General features: G+C 39.3%; 1 protein-coding gene across 1 annotated transcript in view; it reads left to right on the top strand.

Annotated features, from left to right (window-relative positions):
• F8 (coagulation factor VIII) overlaps nt 1-17,976 on the top strand; it is a 219,492-nt gene that overhangs the window by 106,187 nt on the left and 95,329 nt on the right. The window contains exon 14 of the mRNA XM_024240561.3: nt 8,010-11,115. Within this exon, the coding sequence (XP_024096329.1) occupies nt 8,010-11,115 (3,106 nt within the window). The remainder of the gene's footprint in view (nt 1-8,009; nt 11,116-17,976) is intronic.

The following is a 17,976-nucleotide window of genomic DNA, read 5'->3' as shown; positions in this document are numbered from 1 at the left end:
TTTTGTCTCAGAGGAGTACCCGGCCGTGTGAGGTGTCAGTCTGCCCCTACTGGGGGGTGCCTCCCAGTTAGGGTACTCGGGAGTCAGGGACCCACTTGAGGAGGCGGTCTGCCCGTTCTCAGATCTCAAGCTGCATGCTGGGAGAACCACTACTCTCTTCAAAGCTATCAGACAGGGACATTTAAGTCTGCAGAGGTTATTGCTATCTTTTGTTTGTCTGTGCCCTGCCCCCAGAGGTGGAGCCTACAGAGGCAGGCAGGCCTCCTTGAGCTGTGGGGGGCTCCACCCAGTTCGAGCTTCCCGGCTGCTTTATTTACCTACTCAAGCCGGAGCAATGGCGGTCGCCCCTCCCGCAGCCTCGTTGCTGCCTTGCAGTTTGATCTCAGACTGCTGTGCTAGCAATGAGTGAGGCTCCGTGGGCGTATGACCCTCTGAGCCAGGTGCAGGATATAATCTCCAGGTGTGCTGTTTGTTAAGCCCGTTGGAAGAGCGCAGTATTAGGGTGGGAGTGACCCGATTTTCCAGGTGCCGTCTGTCACCCCTTTCTTTGACTAGGAAAGGGAATTCCCTGACCCCTAGTGCTTCCTGAGTGAGGCGATGCCTCGCCCTGCTTTGGCTCATGCACGGTGTGCTGCACCCACTGTCCTGCGCCCACTGTCCGGCACTCCCCAGTGAGATGAACCTGGTACCTCAGTTGGAAATGCAGAAATCACCCGTCTTCTGCGTCGCTCGCACTGGGAGCTGTAGATTGGAGCTGTTCCTATTCGGTCATCTTGGCTCCCGATGCAAAGACTTTCAAACAACGTGACTCCATTTTCTCACTCCTACCTTTTGTGCTCTTGTCATTTATTTGAATTTTATATATATTTTAAACCCTGTAAGACATTATTATTGTTTTATAGAATCAATATCATTTATATATATGTATATATATATATATTTACACCTTTCATTTCTTTCATTCTTTTCTGCATTTCTTGCTTCCGTCTATGATCATTTTCTTTTTGTCTGAAGAAACTTATTTGGAACTTCCTTCAGTGTGGGTTGGCTGGTAGAAAGTTCTCTGTCAGTTTTTGGTCGGAATGGGTCTTTATTTTGCCTAGATACAAGTCCTTGGTTGGATTTGCATATTTTGAATGTTTTCTCCCAGTCTGTGGTTTGTCTTTTCACTCCTTTAAGGGTGCATTATGGTTAATAGAAGTTCTTACATTTAATTAATTCTTATTTTTCAGTTTTTTATGGTTAGTGCCTTTTGTATTCTGTTTCAGAAATTTTTACCTATCCTAAGAACATGATGCCATCCTTCTATATTTTCTTTCTACATATTTTAAATATTTTCTTCTGGAAGTCTGATTGCTGTGTTGTTCACAATTAAGTGTATGATTCATTTTTAATTAATTTTGATGGAGTGATGCAGATAAAAGTTCATTTTTCCATATGGATATTTAATTGCTTTAGCACCAATTGTTGGAAAAAAATAATTTCCTCACTGAATTGCACTGTTGTCTTTGCCATGAATCTGATAACCATATCACTGTATCTTTGTTTCTGTACTCTATTTCAGGGGTAGGTTATGATCCACAAGCCAAATTTGCATCCTGTTTTTATATGGCATTGAGCTAAGAATTTTTTTACATTTTTAAAGAATTGTCACACACACACAAAAAAAGCAAAAAAACAAATAAGAGTATGTATCATGCACCATATGTGTCTACAAACCTAAAATATTTACTATGTTGCTTTTTACAGAAAAAGTTTGCCAACCCCTGATCTCTTATATTCCATTGACTTATTGGTCTATCTTTGTACCAGTAACATACTATCTTATAGTAAGTTTTAGTATTTGTTAGTATAATTCCTCCAACTTTGCTCTCTTTGGGTTTTTATATAAATTTTAGAATCATCTTGTCAATTTTATCAATAAAAATATCTTCTGAGGTTTTGATAGGGATTACATTGACTCTGCAGATCAATTTGGGTGAGCATACATCTTGACAATATTGAGTATTCCTGTCCATGAGCATGGTTTATTTATTTATTTACATCTTTTAAATTTTCTCTTGGCAACGTTTTTGTAAAATTTTAGTGTACAGGTCTTGCACATTTTTGTAAAATTTATTCTTTGGTATTTAATGTTATTTTCTATTTCTTCTGGTATCAGTTTTTGTCAATTGTGTTTTTCTAGAAATATGTCCCTTTCATCTAAGTTGTTTAATTTACTTGAAGTAAGTTATTTGTAATGTTCTTTTATCATCCTTATAATGTCTGTACTGATGTCTCCATTTTCATACCTGATATTGTTATTTATATTTTATCTATTTTAAGTTTATCACCTTTGTTATAAGTTCATCAAATTTACTAATAATAGGATCAAATTTTTGCTTTGTTCAGCAGGTCATGGAATTAAAAAATTTTTTTTGCTTTGTTTATTTTCTATGTTGAATTTTTATTTTTATTTTGCTTTTCATTTCATTTATTTCTGGTCTTTTGTTATTATTCCAATTCTTTCTCTGGATTCAGTTTTCTTTTTCTTCTTGACTTCTTGAGATTAAAACTTGGTTTATTGATTTTCAACATTTCTTACTTTTTAAAAGTTCATACAAAGCTATAAATTTCCCTTTATATAGTGCTTTAACCCCATATCACAAATTTTGATGAGTCATATTTTTATTATCATTGAGTTTAAAATATTTTATAAATTTTACGTTATTTCTTGTTTTATTCATAGTCATTTTACAGTGTTTTACTTAATTTCCCAACATATGGCGATTTTCTGGCGCTCTCTCTGTTGCTGATTTATTTGTTTTACTGTGATCACATAACATACTCTATATTATTTCAATCATTTGAAATTTGTTGAGACTTGCTATATGCCCAGTAAATAATTTAATTTGATTAATGGCCCACTGCATTTGAAACAAATATGTCTTTGCTGTTGTTGGGTAGAGTGTCATATATTTGCCTATTATGTCAAGTTGCTTTATCATGTTTTTAAAATCCTTATAAACTTCCTGATATTTTATGTTTCTTACAGACATGGAGGAAGCTGTGACATCTCTATGATTGTTGAGTTTGTTATTTTGATTTTTGTATTTGTTAGTAAGAATGTTTCAAAATAAATGAGGCAATTTAAATCAGGTGCTTACAACTTTATGATTATATTCTTATTAAATCAATTCTTTCATCTTTGTGAAATGTCCTTTTTGTCTGAAGTAGTACTTGTTGCCTTAAACGTCTGTATTGTCTAAAATTTATACACCTGCACTATCATATTTATTTTGGTTAATGTTTGTGTGGTATATATTTCCCATTCTTTTCTTTTCAACCTATCTCTATCCTTATATTTACAGTGTGTCTTTTTTAACATTTTCTGTAGTGCAAGTCTGTTGGTTAATTAATTTTGTCAGTTTTTGCTTCTCTGAAAAGTCTTTATTTCTGTTTTTGAATTATATCTTCACTGTGTATAGAATTCTGGGTTTGTGGTTGTTGTTTTTGTTTTATTACATTTTATTTTATTGGTTTTTCCCTCAACACTTTAAAAATGCCACTCCATTGTTTCTGCTTGCATAGTTTTTCACAATAAGTTTGTTGTAATTCCCATTTGCGTTCAACTGTATATAATGTATCTTTTTAAAAAAATCTGGATGGCTTCAAGCTCTTTACTTTGATTTTCGTGTGTGTGTGTGTGTGTGTGTGTGTGTGTGTGTGTTTTACTTTGGCATTCTCTAGGCTTATTCAATCTGTAATTTGGTATCTCATTAATTTTGAAAAATATCTGTGTCTTCAAATATTGCTTCTAATTCTTTCTCTTCTTCTGGTATTGCATTTACAAATGTTATACTGTTCAATTTTGTCACACAGCTCTTGAATATGCTGTTCTAGTTTGTTTTCTAACTATTTTTCCTTCTAGTTGTTCAGTTTTGTTGACATTTATTGACCTATTTTTACTTCAATAATTGTTTCCTGGGTTGTTGAGTTAATTGATGAACTCATAGATGATATAAAATTTATCTTTTTATTCTTGTGTCACGTGCACTTTTGATGTCACATCTAGGAAGGCTTTGTCTAGCCCAAGGCCACATTTACTTCCATATTTTCTTCTAGGAGTTTGATAGTTGTAGCTGTTACATATATGTCTATGATCTAGTTTGAATAAATTTTGTGTATGGTGTGAAGAAGAGGTCTAACCCCTTTTTTATTTTTTGCATGTAAACATCCAGTTGTCCTGGCACCATTTGTTGAAAATATGATTCTTTTCCCATTAAGTCATCTTGACACCCTTGTTGAAAATCAATTGACCATAAATGTGAAAGTTTATTTCTGAACTCTCCATTCTGTACCATTGACCCATATGTCTTCTATAAATTCTTATAGCTAATTCTACATTAGACTTTGGTTTTTCAGATGTGGTCATCTCATTAGATTATGGTGATATGTTTGGTTACAAGTTTTATCTTCTCCATGGCAACATTTTTTTGATTACTGCTCTTCTTTTATTTTTTTTTTTTGTTCCTTTCTCTTTTTGTGAGACAGGGTCTCACTCTGTTGCCCAGGGTGGAGTAAGTGGTGCGATCATGGCTCACTGCAGCCTCAACCTCCTGGGCTCAAGCAATCCTCCCACCTCAGCCTCCCAAGTAGTGGGACTACAGGCATGCACCATCATGCCAAGCTAACTTTTTTATTTTTTGTAGAGACGGTCTTGCTTTGTTGCCCAGGCTGGTCTTGAACTCCCAAGCTCAAGCAATCCTCCAACCTCAGCTTCCCAAAGGGCTGGGATTACCAGTATGAGCCACTGCACCTGGCCTTGTTATTCCTTTCTTCCTTTTATCTTGTAGTATCTTGATCCTTTTTGCTTATTATTTATCATTAAGGTGAGTTTGTTCTAAATAAACTTTTCGCAGAAAGTTTATGTAGATATATTAATATTGATGAGGCATTAGGAGTGAGTTTTAGATTAGCAGGAATTATCTTATGAAAGGTATTGATTGTATGTGTGAGTTTTCAGCCTTTACTTCTCTCCAGCCCATCAAAATCAAAGCTGCAGAGTTGTTTACATTTCAGAATTTCTTTCCTCCTCTCCCCACCTTACAAAACAGACTTACAGTGCAAAAATGACTTGTCAATTTGATTATTTCTTCTGGTCCCATCTTTCCTACCTCTTGAGACTTGTGTTGAAAGGAGTCCAGTAAAACCACCGATGCTAGCTTGTATACCCTGATCCCGTTGTTATAATGAATGAATGACTGTTTTTCATATCAAAGTGTAATACTTGCACCTTGATAGAAGAAAGAAACAATGCCAGGCACAGTGGTTCATGCCTGTAATCCCAGCACTTTGGGAGGCTGAAGTAGGAGGAATAATTAGACTTTGATATAAAAAATGGGGACGATGTGGAGGTATAAGATATGAGGAAGTATGTCTTCTTGGACTTTTCTGAAATCTGCCAGCCATGAGCATCCACTCTTTTTATCTTTTGATACCTGTTTTATATTAACTATACTTCTATTTTGTGGTTTCATGGCTTCAGATGTCTTCCAGCTTAATTGTACTCTGTCTTTAATTATTTGCAGCAATTTCTGAAAGGAGCAAGAAGAAAGGCCAGACCTTTCTTCACCACCTTAAAAACTGGTCATCTTTTGAAACCCCGTGAAAGGCACAGTGGGTGACCATCTACATCAGGAGTGGGCAAACTATGGCCCTTGGGTAGTCTGGTCTCCTGTCTGTTTTTGTAAGGCTTTATTGGAACCCATACACACACAAACTGATCATCTCTTGTTATGTGTTAAGTTTTCTTATAATTATTCTTTTCTATTTCATCCAGCTGAATTATCATTTCACCTTGTGTATGCCCTTTCCAGTCTTAAATTTTAGAAGCTATGTCTTTGTGGTTTTAAATTATGGAAGCTGTGTCTTCTTGTGTTTTAGTATGGCAAGATATTTGTTCTTACTTTTCCTCTAGAATCTGCAGTGGATTACTTTCAGAAGTAGGTATTGCCTCTAAGTTTCCTGACTTCTGTTTCCTTCTCCCTGTTCTGTAGTATATTTATAGATTGCATGTTTTCTCATCCTTAAACAAGGTACAAATATGTTCTGATCAAGGTTTGCTAGCTGAGAGGATAAGTGGCTTGCTCTTAGCCTAACTCTCTGTCTACTTAATGGATGTCGAATTCCCTTCTCAACTCAACAGCTAGTAACTAGTTCCAAGATCAGATAATAGCTTACAGAATTAATTAGTTCAGTGAAAGCCCTGGTTTGATCACAGAGGCAGGAGACTGATCTATATATTTGCAGTGCTGACTAGACCCCAACTTGGCCAGGTAGCTTATACCTGTGTCAGAAGTTGGAGGAGGAGATTGACAGCTGATGTGTCTCCAAGGGAATTATAATTATTTTCATTTTCTTTGTGTCTGTAATTATGTCCTTTTCTTACTTCAAATTTTGTATATGTGAAATTTCTTAATTTTTATTTGGTTATTTATTTTATTGACTTTTTCATCAAACAACCAACTCTAAGCTCTTGGATTGAAATTTATGAATTAATTATAATGTTTTAAATTTACCATTAGTCATACATACAATATAAAAAGATATTTTCATTACAAAATTTTAACCCAAGCCGTTAAAACTAAACTCCAGCTTGATCACCATTCCTAATACCAGGCCCCTCTCAGAGGGGAGAGTAAATAAAAGTCCATTTTCGTAATTAGTTTGACGAGAATCTCTAATTGTTTCCCTGTTTTTCTTATAATGTCTTCCTTTGAATTATCCTCTTTTTTTCAAGAGTTCCATCATATAATGTATTCCTTTTTGCTTACAGATTGACCTCCTAGAGGCATGCATCCCCCTGCTCCAGTCTGAGCTGGTTCTCTCTAGGCCTGAGGCTCAGTTATCAACTTGGGACTTTTATTTACCCTCCCTCAGGATAGGTACCTGGTTCTTGGATACCAGGTCTTACTCTTGTTTGAGATACTCCTTTATTTTGGTGGCAAACATTCCATAATCACTTCCTGATAATGGTGACATTTGAGGTAGATTTTCTGAGTCTTTATATGTTAGAATATGTTTTTATTCTCCTTTGCCACTTGATTGATAATTTGGGTGCACATAGAATGTAAGCATTCACAGGGCTTTTGGGAGCAGCTTCCCTTGAGGAGAAGGTGGATGCAGTTAAGATCTTCCCTGCAAAGACTGTGTGAAATGACAAGGCTATTGAGGTACCCAATGGGTAGCTTGGTAAAGGTGTATCTTGTCTCTTATGTTTATGCATCTACTTTACCACCATGTAATTAGCCTATTATAACTTATTGCATTCCTTCACTCAGCTAATCTTGTTCATGGTAGAAATTAATATTGCTAGTACCATGGTAGAATTTTATATTAGCTGGATCCTAGACCTAAATGCTCCTTCCTTGTGCTTACCTATTCTGCAAGTGGGTGACAGTGGATGCTAGGTATTGTGTTATGTGATTTCAGTGTATTATATGATGGGGTAGATACTATTAGCCTCATTTGCAAATTAGAAACCTATTGTTCAGAAAGCTTAAGTGACTTTCTCAAAGTCACACAGCTGGTAAATGGTAGAACTTGGATTTGAATCCAGGCAATCTGATGGATTTAAGAGGAACCTGTGCCACTATGTGATATAGCAATAACATCTAGCCAATATAAATACTTTCCTGAATTAAATCACTGTCATATTCAGAGAGTTCTGTGTCACTATTAAGACCCTCCACTATTGTGTATATTAATTACATTTCCCTATTTTAATCCGAGTATCTATTCATTTTTATCACAGTCCTTTCTTATGGTCACAAACAGGCATATCACAACAGCAGCAATGCAAAAACCACTTTTATATTACATGTTCCAGGGATTTAACCCAATGACCTGTGATATAATGATACTGACTAGTATTTTTTCATTTATCTGGGAATGGGAGAGAACCTCTAACAGAACGTTTTAGAATCTGTGTTATGAGTAACCAGAGTCTTATTCTTCCTCATCTCCAGGCCTATGGATTCTGGGGTGCCACAACTCAGACTTTCGGAACAGAGGCATGACCGCCTTACTGAAGGTTTCTAGTTGTGACAAGAACACTGATGATTATTATGAGGACAGTTATGAAGATATTTCAACATACTTGCTGAGTAAAAACAATGCCATTGAACCAAGAAGCTTCTCCCAGAATTCAAGACACCCTAGCACTAGGCAAAACCAATTTAATGCCACCACAGTTCCAGAAAATGACATAGAGAAGACTGACCCTTGGTTTGCACACAGAACACCTATGCCTAAAGTACAAAATGTCTCCTCTAGTGATTTGTTGACGCTCTTGCGACAGAGTCCTACTCCACATGGGCTATCCTTATCTGATCTCCAAGAAGCCAAATATGAGACTTTTTCTGATGATCCATCACCTGGAGCAATAGGCAGTAATAACAGCCTGTCTGAAATGACACACCTCAGGCCACAGCTCCATCACAGTGGGGACATGGTATTTACCCCTGAGCCAGGCCTCCAATTAAGATTAAATGAGAAACTGGGGACAACTGCAGCAACAGAGTTGAAGAAACTTGATTTCAAAGTTTCTAGTACATCAAATAATCTGATTTCAACAATTCCATCAGACAATTTGGCAGCAGGTACTGATAATACAAGTTCCTTAGGACCCCCAAGTATGCCAGTTCATTATGATAGTCAATTAGATACCACTCTATTTGGCAAAAAGTCATCTCCCCTTATTGAGTCTGGTGGACCTCTGAGCTTGAGTGAAGAAAATAATGATTCAAAGTTGTTAGAATCAGGTTTAATGAATAGCCAAGAAAGTTCATGGGGAAAAAATGTATCGTTAACAGAGAGTGGTAGGTTATTTAAAGGGAAAAGAGCTCATGGACCTGCTTTGTTGACTAAAGATAATGCCTTATTCAAAGTTAGCATCTCTTTGTTAAAGACAAACAAAACTTCCAATAATTCAGCAACTAATAGAAAGACTCACATTGATGGCCCATCATTATTAATTGAGAATAGTCCATCAGTCTGGCAAAATATATTAGAAAGCGATACTGAGTTTCAAAAAGTGACACCTTTGATTCATAACAGAATGCTTATTGACAAAAATGCTACAGCCTTGAGGCTAAATCATATGTCAAATAAAACTACTTCATCAAAAAACATGGAAATGGTCCAACAGAAAAAAGAGGGCCCCATTCCACCAGATGCAGAAAATCCAGATATGTCATTCTTTAAGATGCTATTCTTGCCAGAATCAGCAAGTTGGATACAAAGGACTCATGGAAAGAACTCCCTGAACTCTGGGCAAGGCCCCAGTCCAAAGCAATTAGTATCTTTAGGACCAGAAAAATCTGTGGAAGGTCAGAATTTCTTGTCTGAGAAAAACAAAGTGGTAGTAGGAAAGGGTGAGTTTACAAAGGACGTAGGACTCAAAGAGATGGTTTTTCCAAGCAGCAGAAACCTATTTCTTACTAACTTGGATAATTTACATGAAAATAATACACACAATCAAGAAAAAAAAATTCAGGAAGAAATAGAAAGGAAGGAAACATTAATCCAAGAGAGTGTAGTTTTGCCTCAGATACATACAGTGACTGGCACTAAGAATTTCATGAAGAACCTTTTCTTACTGAGCACTAGGCAAAATGTAGAAGGTTCATATGAGGGGGCATATGCTCCAGTACTTCAAGATTTTAGGTCATTAAATGATTCAACAAATAGAACAAAGAAACACACGGCTCATTTCTCAAAAAAAGGGGAGGAAGAAAACTTGGAAGGCTTGGGAAATCAAACCAAGCAAATTGTAGAGAAATATGCACGCACCACAAGTATATCTCCTAATACAAGCCAGCAGAATTTTGTCACGCAACGTGGTAAGAGAGCTTTGAAACAATTCAGACTCCCACTAGAAGAAACAGAACTTGAAAAAAGGATAATTGTGGATGACACCTCAACCCAGTGGTCCGAAAACATGAAACATTTGACCCCGAGCACCCTCACACAGATAGACTACAATGAGAAGGAGAAAGGGGCCATTACTCAGTCTCCCTTATCAGATTGCCTTACGAGGAGTCATAGCATCACTCAAGCAAATAGATCTCCATTACCCATTGCAAAGGTATCATCATCATTTCCATCTATTAGACCTATAGATCTGACCAGGGTCCTATTCCAAGACAACGCTTCTCATCTTCCAGCACCATCTTATAGAAAGAGAGATTCTGGGGTCCAAGAAAGCAGTCATTTCTTACCAGGAGCCAAAAAAAATAACCTTTCTTTAGCCATTCTAACCTTGGAGATGACTGGTGATCAAAGAGAGGTTGGCTCCCTGGGGACAAGTGCCACAAATTCAGTCACATACAAGAAAGTTGAGAACACTGTTCTCTCGAAACCAGGCTTGCCCAAAACATCTGGCAAAGTTGAATTGCTTCCAAAAGTTCACATTTATCAGAAGGACCTTTTCCCTACGGAAACTAGCAATGGGTCTCCTGGCCATCTGGATCTCGTGGAAGGGAGCCTTCTTCAGGAAACAGAGGGAGCAATTAAGTGGAATGAAGCAAACAGACCTGGAAAAATTCCCTTTCTGAGAGTAGCAACAGAAAGCTCTGCAAAGACTCCCTCCAAGCTATTGGGTCCTCTTGCTTGGGATAACCACTATGGTACTCAGATACCAAAAGAAGAGTGGAAATCCCAAGAGAAGTCACCAGAAAAAACAGCTTTTAAGAAAAAGGATACTATTTTGTCCCTGAATGCTTGTGAAAGCAGTCATGCAATAGCAGCAATAAATGAGGGACAAAATAAGCCCGAAATAGAAGTCACCTGGGCAAAGCAAGGTGGGACTGAAAGGCTGTGCTCTCAAAACCCACCAGTCTTGAAACGCCATCAAAGGGAAATAACTCTTACTACTCTTCAGTCAGATCAAGAGGAAATTGACTATGATGATACCATCTCAGTCGAAATGAAGAAGGAAGATTTTGACATTTATGAGGATGAAAATCAGAGCCCCCGCAGCTTTCAAAAGAAAACACGACACTATTTTATTGCTGCAGTGGAGAGGCTCTGGGATTATGGGATGAGTAGCTCCCCACATATTCTAAGAAACAGGTATGATTCATTGGTTATTCCTTTGCTCTGCTCTTGTGACATTTGACTTTACCAGATGATGACACCAACAATGAGAGTTAGAGGATGAAAAATCAAGGTGTCTTGAAACTCTTACTCTGGTGATATAGAAGAGAGGTTTACAAGAGGGTAGAGGAATCAGGGTCAAGAAGGAGCAATGGGGAGCAGGAAGAAAGTCAACCTCACCTATCAACTTTTTGAGCTGCAGGGGAAATCTTAGTCTCATCAGAGAACTTTAAGCAAGGCAGAAGGAAGAAGCAAGTTCGTGTTAAAGAGGTTAAGGACTTGGGGAGGATTGGTTTTCATGATACTGGGGATCCAGAGGGCAAAGTAGGATGATTTTATTTTTAGTTGAGTGGAGGGAGGTTGAGCAGCCAAGTAGTACAGAGAAATGTGGAATATAAATATAAGGAGAGTCAGTCAGTCACAAATATTTATGGAACACCTACTACAAGCCAGACACTTTTGTACACATTGGAGTGCAGCACAGCAGGAGCTTATATTCTATTGGAAAGAGCAAGAGACAAGTTAGTACAAAACTAAATAAGGCAATCTCAATTGTGTTATTCAGAAGATAGAATAGAATAATATGGTAGAGTGTTACATTAGCTGTGGTGGTCATAGAAATCATCTTTGAGGAGTTGAGACCTAAATGATGATAACAGGCCAACTGATGGAGCTCTGAGAGAAGACGTTTCCAGACAGAGGGAAGAGAAAATGCAAAGGCCCTGAGAATGGAAAAAGTTTACCATGTTTGAGGAACAAGAAGGGACGAGTATGACTTGTCACTTTCCCACCTTGCTTTCTAGCTCAAGTAAGCCCTTATTGCTGCATTGCAACCATAGACTATTTCCCTAGTCCACTGACTTTCTCATTCTCCTGGACCTCTATCTTAGATTTTCTGTGTTTTCCTTAAATCTCGAGCGCCTTTTTTCCATTCTCCAATGCCCATTTTCACTCTTAGCTGATGCTGTGCAATGAACCTCCACAGACACCCAACATCACATTTACTGGCATTTGTACCCATATACTCTGCCTGCACACTTATTACAATAAATAGAATGTCTGTGCTCCTAAGGCCAACCTCTCCAGTTTTGTACTTGATTCCCATCTCTTCTCCCTTCATAAAAAATGTTGCTCCAGCAATTTCTCCTTTTCTCCCTTACATCATCAATTTATCTCTCCACTAGATTAATCTCATCAACATCAATCATGCTATTATTTCCTCCCCTATCTTTACAGAAACCGTCTTAAAATAATTGTCCCTGCTTGCAGCCTTTGCATCTTTTCCTGCCATTCTCTCCTCTTTAACCCACTCCAAAGAAGCTTTTATCTCTATTATTTTATAAGAACTACATTTTCAAGGTCATTATTGATCTTTACATTACTGATTCCTAGTCCTCATCATATTTGAATTCTCAGTAGTATTTGAGAGGTGATTACTCCATCGTTGATACAGGTTCTCACTTGGTTTCTCTAACACCACTTTTCTTCACTTTTCTACTAAACTTACTGCCAATCTTTGTCAACTTTGCGAGTCCTTCTTCATCCCCCTAATCTTTAAAGGTTAGAGTACTCCAGGGATTAGTTCTCCAACTTCTCCTTTATTCTATTTATACTCACTCTGTGACGACATTGTTTAGCCTCACGATTTTAAGTACTATCTATCTACAGATAACTCCAGTTGAATATCTGGAGATATTCTCAGATCTCTCTCCTGAAGTCAAAATTTACATATCAACTCCCTACCTTAACATGCACACAATTAGACTCTTAATTCCTGCCCCTTCCCAAAGCCTGCTGATTGCTCAGCCTTCTCCATGGCAATCAAAAACCATTCCTGGCCGGGCATGGTGGCTCACTCCTGTAATCCCAGCACTTGGGGAAGCTGAGGCAGCTGGATTGGTTGAGCCCTGGAGTTCAAGATCAGCCTGGGCAACATGGCAAAACCTCATCTCTATTAAAAATACAAAAATTAGCCAGGCATGGTGGTGCACACCTGCAGTCCCAGCTACTCAGTAGGCTGAGGCACAAGAATCACTTGAACTGGGGAGACAGAGGTTGCAGTGAGCTGAAATGGCCTCACTGCACTCCAGCCTGGGCAACAGAGTCAGACTTGATCTCAAAAAAATAAGTAAAACCATTCCCTATTTCAGTTATTCAGTCCACAGACCTTGAAGTTTTCCAACTCTTTTTATCTTACATTAACATCTAATCTGTAAAGGATCCTGTATTAGTCCATTTTCACACTGCTAATAAAGACATACCTGAGACTGGGCAATTTACAAAAGAAAGAAGTTTAATGGACTCACAGTTCCACATGGCTGGGGAGGCCTCACAATCATGGCAGAAAGCAGGGAAGAGCAAGTTATATCTTACATGGATGGCGCAGGCAGAGAGAGAGAGCTTGTGCAGGGAAACTCCTCTCCTCTTTTTAAAACCATCAGATCTTGTGAGACTTATTCACTATCATGAGAACAGCAAGGGAAGGACCTACTGCCATGATTCAATTACCTCCTATCAGGTCCCTCCCACAGAACATGGGAATTCAAGATGAGATTTGGGTAGGGACACAGCCAAACCATATTATTCCACCCTGTCCCCTCCCAATCTCATGTCCTCACATTTCAAAACCAATCATGCCTTCCCAACAGTCCCCCAAAGTCATAACTCATTTCAGCATTAACTCAAAAGTCCACATTCCAATGTCTCATCTAAGACAAGGCAAGTCCCTTCCACCTATGAGCATGTAAAGTCAAAAGCAAGTTAGTTACTTCCTAGATACAATGGGGTATAGGCATTGGGTAAATACAGCCATTCCAAATGGGAGAAATTGGCCAAAACAAAGGGCCTACAGGCCCCATGCAAGTCTGAAATTCTACGGGGCAGTCAAATCTTAAATCTCTAAAGTGATCTCCTTTGACTCGATGTCTTGCATCTGGGTCATGCTGATGCAAGAGGTGGGTGCCCATGGTCTTGGGCAGCTCCACCCCTGTGGCTTTGCAGGGTACAGCCTCCCTTGTGTCTGCCTTCATGGGCTGGCATTTTCTGTAGCTTTTCCAGATGCTGGTGCAAGTTTTTGGTGGATCTACCATTCCGGGGTCTGGAGGACGGTAGCCCTCTTCTCACAGCTCCACTAGGTGGTACCCCAGTAGGGACTCTGTGTGGGTGCCCTGAGCCCACATTTCCCTTCTGCACTGCCCTAGCAGAGTTTCTACATGAGGGCCCACCCCCGCAGCAAACTTCTGCCTGGGCATCCAGGCACTTCCATTAATTTCTAAACAGCAAAGCATTCAAGAGGCAACTTGGGTGCTATTAAGGGCATTCAGTTTCATAAGGGAAGCAGAGCATAAAAGTTTGGAAAATTTGCAGCCTCATAATGTTATAGAAAAGCAAATCCCATTTTCTGAGGAGAAATTCAAGCCGGCTGCAGAAATTTGCGTAAGTAATGAGGAGCCGAATGTTAATCCCCAAGACAATGGGGAAAATGTCTCCAGGGCATGTCAGAGGTCTTCACACCAGCACCTCCCATCACCAGCCCAAAGGCCTAAGAGGAAAAGGTTGTTTCATGGGCCGGGCCCAGGATCCCCATGCTGTGTGCAGCCTAGGGACTTGGTGCCTTGTGTCCCAGCCACTACAGCCATGGCTGAAAGGGGTCAATGTAGAGCTCAGGCTGTGGCTTCATAGGGTGCAAGTCCCAAGCCTTGGCAGCTTCCACATGATGTTGAGCCTGCGAGTGCACAGAAGTAAAGAATTGGGGTTTGGGAACTTCCGCCTAGATTTCAGAAGATGTATGAAAACACCTGGATGTCTAGGCAGAATTTTGCTGCGGGGGTGGGCCCTCATGGAGAACCTCTGCTAGGGCAGTGCAGAAGGGAAATGTGGGCTCAGAGCACCCACACAGAGTCCCTACTAGTGTACCACCTAGTGGAGCTGTGAGAAGAGGGCCACCGTCCTCCAGACCCTGGAATGGTAGATACCCTAAATCATCTCTTTCAAATTCAAAGTTCCACAAATCTCTAGGACAGGGGCAAAATGCCACCAGCATCTTTGCTAAAACATAACAAGATTTACCTTTGCTCCAGTTCCCAACAAGTTCCTCGTCTCTATCTGAGACCACCTCAGCCTGGATTTCATTGTCCATATCATTATCAGTCTTTTGGTCAAAGCCATTCAACAAGTCTCTAGGGAGTTCCAAACTTTCCACATTTTCCTGTCATCTTCTGGGCCCTCCAAACTGTTCCAACCTCTGCCTGTTACCCAGTTCCAAAGTCACTGCCATATTTTTGGGTATCTTTTCAGCAGCACCCCACTCTACTGGTACCAACTTACTGTATTAGTCTGTTCTCACACTGCTGATAAAGATATACCTGAGACTGGGAAATTTACAAAGGAAAGAGGTTTTATGGACTTACTGTTCCACATGGCTGGGGAGGCCTCAAAATCATGGCAGAAGGCAAGGAGGAGCAAGTCATGTCTTACATGGATGGCAGCAGGCAAAGAAAGAAGGCTTGTGCAGGAAAACTCTTTTTTTTCTTTTTTTCTTTTTAGACGGAGTCTTGCTCTGTCATGCAGGCTGGAGTCAGTGGCATGATCTTGGCTCACTGCAACCTCCACCTCCCGGATTCAAGTGATTCTCCTGCCTCAGCCTTCCAAGTAGCTGGTACTACAGGCATGTGCCACCACATGAGATGAGATTTGGGTAGGGACACAGCCAAACCATATCATTCCCCCTGTCCCCTCCCAAATCTCATGTCCTCACATTTCAAAACCAATCATGCCTTCCCAACAGTCCCCCAAAGTCATAACTCATTTCAGCATTAACTCAAAAGTCCACAGTATCTTTAGTAGAGATGAGGTTTCACCATATTGGCCAGACTGCTGTCTAACTCCTGACCTTATGATCCACCCACCTTGGCCTCCCAAAGTGCTGGGATTACAGGTGTGAGCCACCATGCCCAGCCAAAAACTCTTCTTTTTAAAACCATCAGTTCTCATGAGACTTATTCACTATCCCAAGAACAGCATAGGAAAGACCTGCCCCCATGATTCAATTACCTCCCACCAGGTCCCTCCCACAACACATGGGAATTCAAGATGAGATTTGGGTGGGGACACAGCCAAACCATATCAGATCCTGTTGGCTATAATTTCAAAAAATAATCAGGGTTGATTATGGCCTTAGTATTGAATAAGATGAAAATGTACTGAAATGGAACGATGAAGATAATTGACCAGGGAAAGCAGGTTACAAGCCAAGAGAGGATACAATGTCACTTCAGATGCTATAAAAGTGATGTTTTTATTTTTTGAATGTTATTTGCCTATATTTTCAAATTATCTACACTGCATATGTACTGCTTCTGTAATAATAAAATCAAGTCTATAAATCACACACACACACACACCCCAGCCTCTTCTCTACACCTCAGTGACTACCAACCACATCTAAACTATCATCAACTCTCATCTGAATTATTGCAAGAAGCCATTGCAATAATTCAGATGAGAGTTGATACAAAGCCTTCCTGTTTCCAACCTTACCCTCATATAGTCTTTTCCCAACATTGCATCTAAAGTAATTTTTCAAATTGCAATTCTGATCACTGTTCTCTGCTTCAAATCCTCCAGTGGATTTTCATCTCACTCAGTAAATTCTAAATCCTTCACCATGGCCTTCAAGACCCTACGAAATTTGACCCTCTGCAACCTCTCTGCCCTCATCTGTTACCATTGTCTCCTGTTAATCCTGCCTCAGCCACACTGACCTCCTTGTTCTTCTCAAATGGAGTAGATGTGCTCCTATCTCTAGAACATTACAGTTTCTGTTCTCTGTACTTAAAATTATGTCCCCTGATACTCTAATGCAAGTTCTCTTACTTCCTTCAGGACGCTGCTCAAATTTCATTTTATCAGTGAGGCTTTCCCTGAACACTGTATGTAAATATTGCTCCCATCATTTTTTTTCAATGCACTTAACAGTGCCTGAAGTATTATATATTTATTTCTTTATTGTCTATCTTCTCTGACTATAAGTTAAGCTCATTAAGAACACAAACTTTGGAGGTATTGTTCAATATTGTGTCCCCAGAACTTTGAACAGTTCCTGGCACATGGCAGATGTTCAAATAAATGTATGTTGAATGAATTAGTAAATGATAAATGTAGGGAGACAAAAGCAGGTCTCCCATTTATATCCAAACTCTAGGACTCTAGGAAAGACTGATTATATGGAATCATGTCACACAGCATCCATGGGCAAGAGTGGAGGCAGAGATACCAGTTAAGATGCTATTGCAGTCATACAGATAAAAGAAGACAGTTATTTAGACCAGTGTGGTGGTGACAGAAATGGAAAGAAATGGAAGGATGTTGGATCTAATTAAAGATAAGCATATAAGACTGGCTGTTAATTGAGTATGGGAAGAATGAGGAGAGAGGATGTAAAGAAAATTTCTTTTTGTTTGTTTTGTTTTGTTTTTGTTTTTTTAAATTATATTTTAAGTTCTAGGGTACATGTGCACAACCTGCAGGTTTGTTACATATGTATACACGTGCCATGTTGGTGTGCTGCACCCATTAACTCATCATTTACATTAGGTATATCTCCTAATGCTATCCCTCCCTCTTCCCCCCACCCCATGACAGGCCCTGGTGTGTGATGTTCCCCTACCTGTGTCCAAGTGTTCTCATTGTTCAATTCCCACCTATGAGTGAGAACATACAGTGTTTGGTTTTTTGTCCTTGTGATAGTTTGCTGAGAATGATGGTTTCCAGCTTCATCCATGTCCCTACAAAGGACATGAACTCATCCTTTTTTATGGCTGCATAGTATTCCACGGT

The sequence above is a fragment of the Pongo abelii genome, chromosome X (assembly GCF_028885655.2).
Source record: "Pongo abelii isolate AG06213 chromosome X, NHGRI_mPonAbe1-v2.0_pri, whole genome shotgun sequence".
Taxonomy (NCBI): Eukaryota; Metazoa; Chordata; class Mammalia; order Primates; family Hominidae; genus Pongo; species Pongo abelii.
Note: the sequence above shows the minus strand (reverse complement) of the source record. Positions and strands in the feature narration are given on the sequence as shown.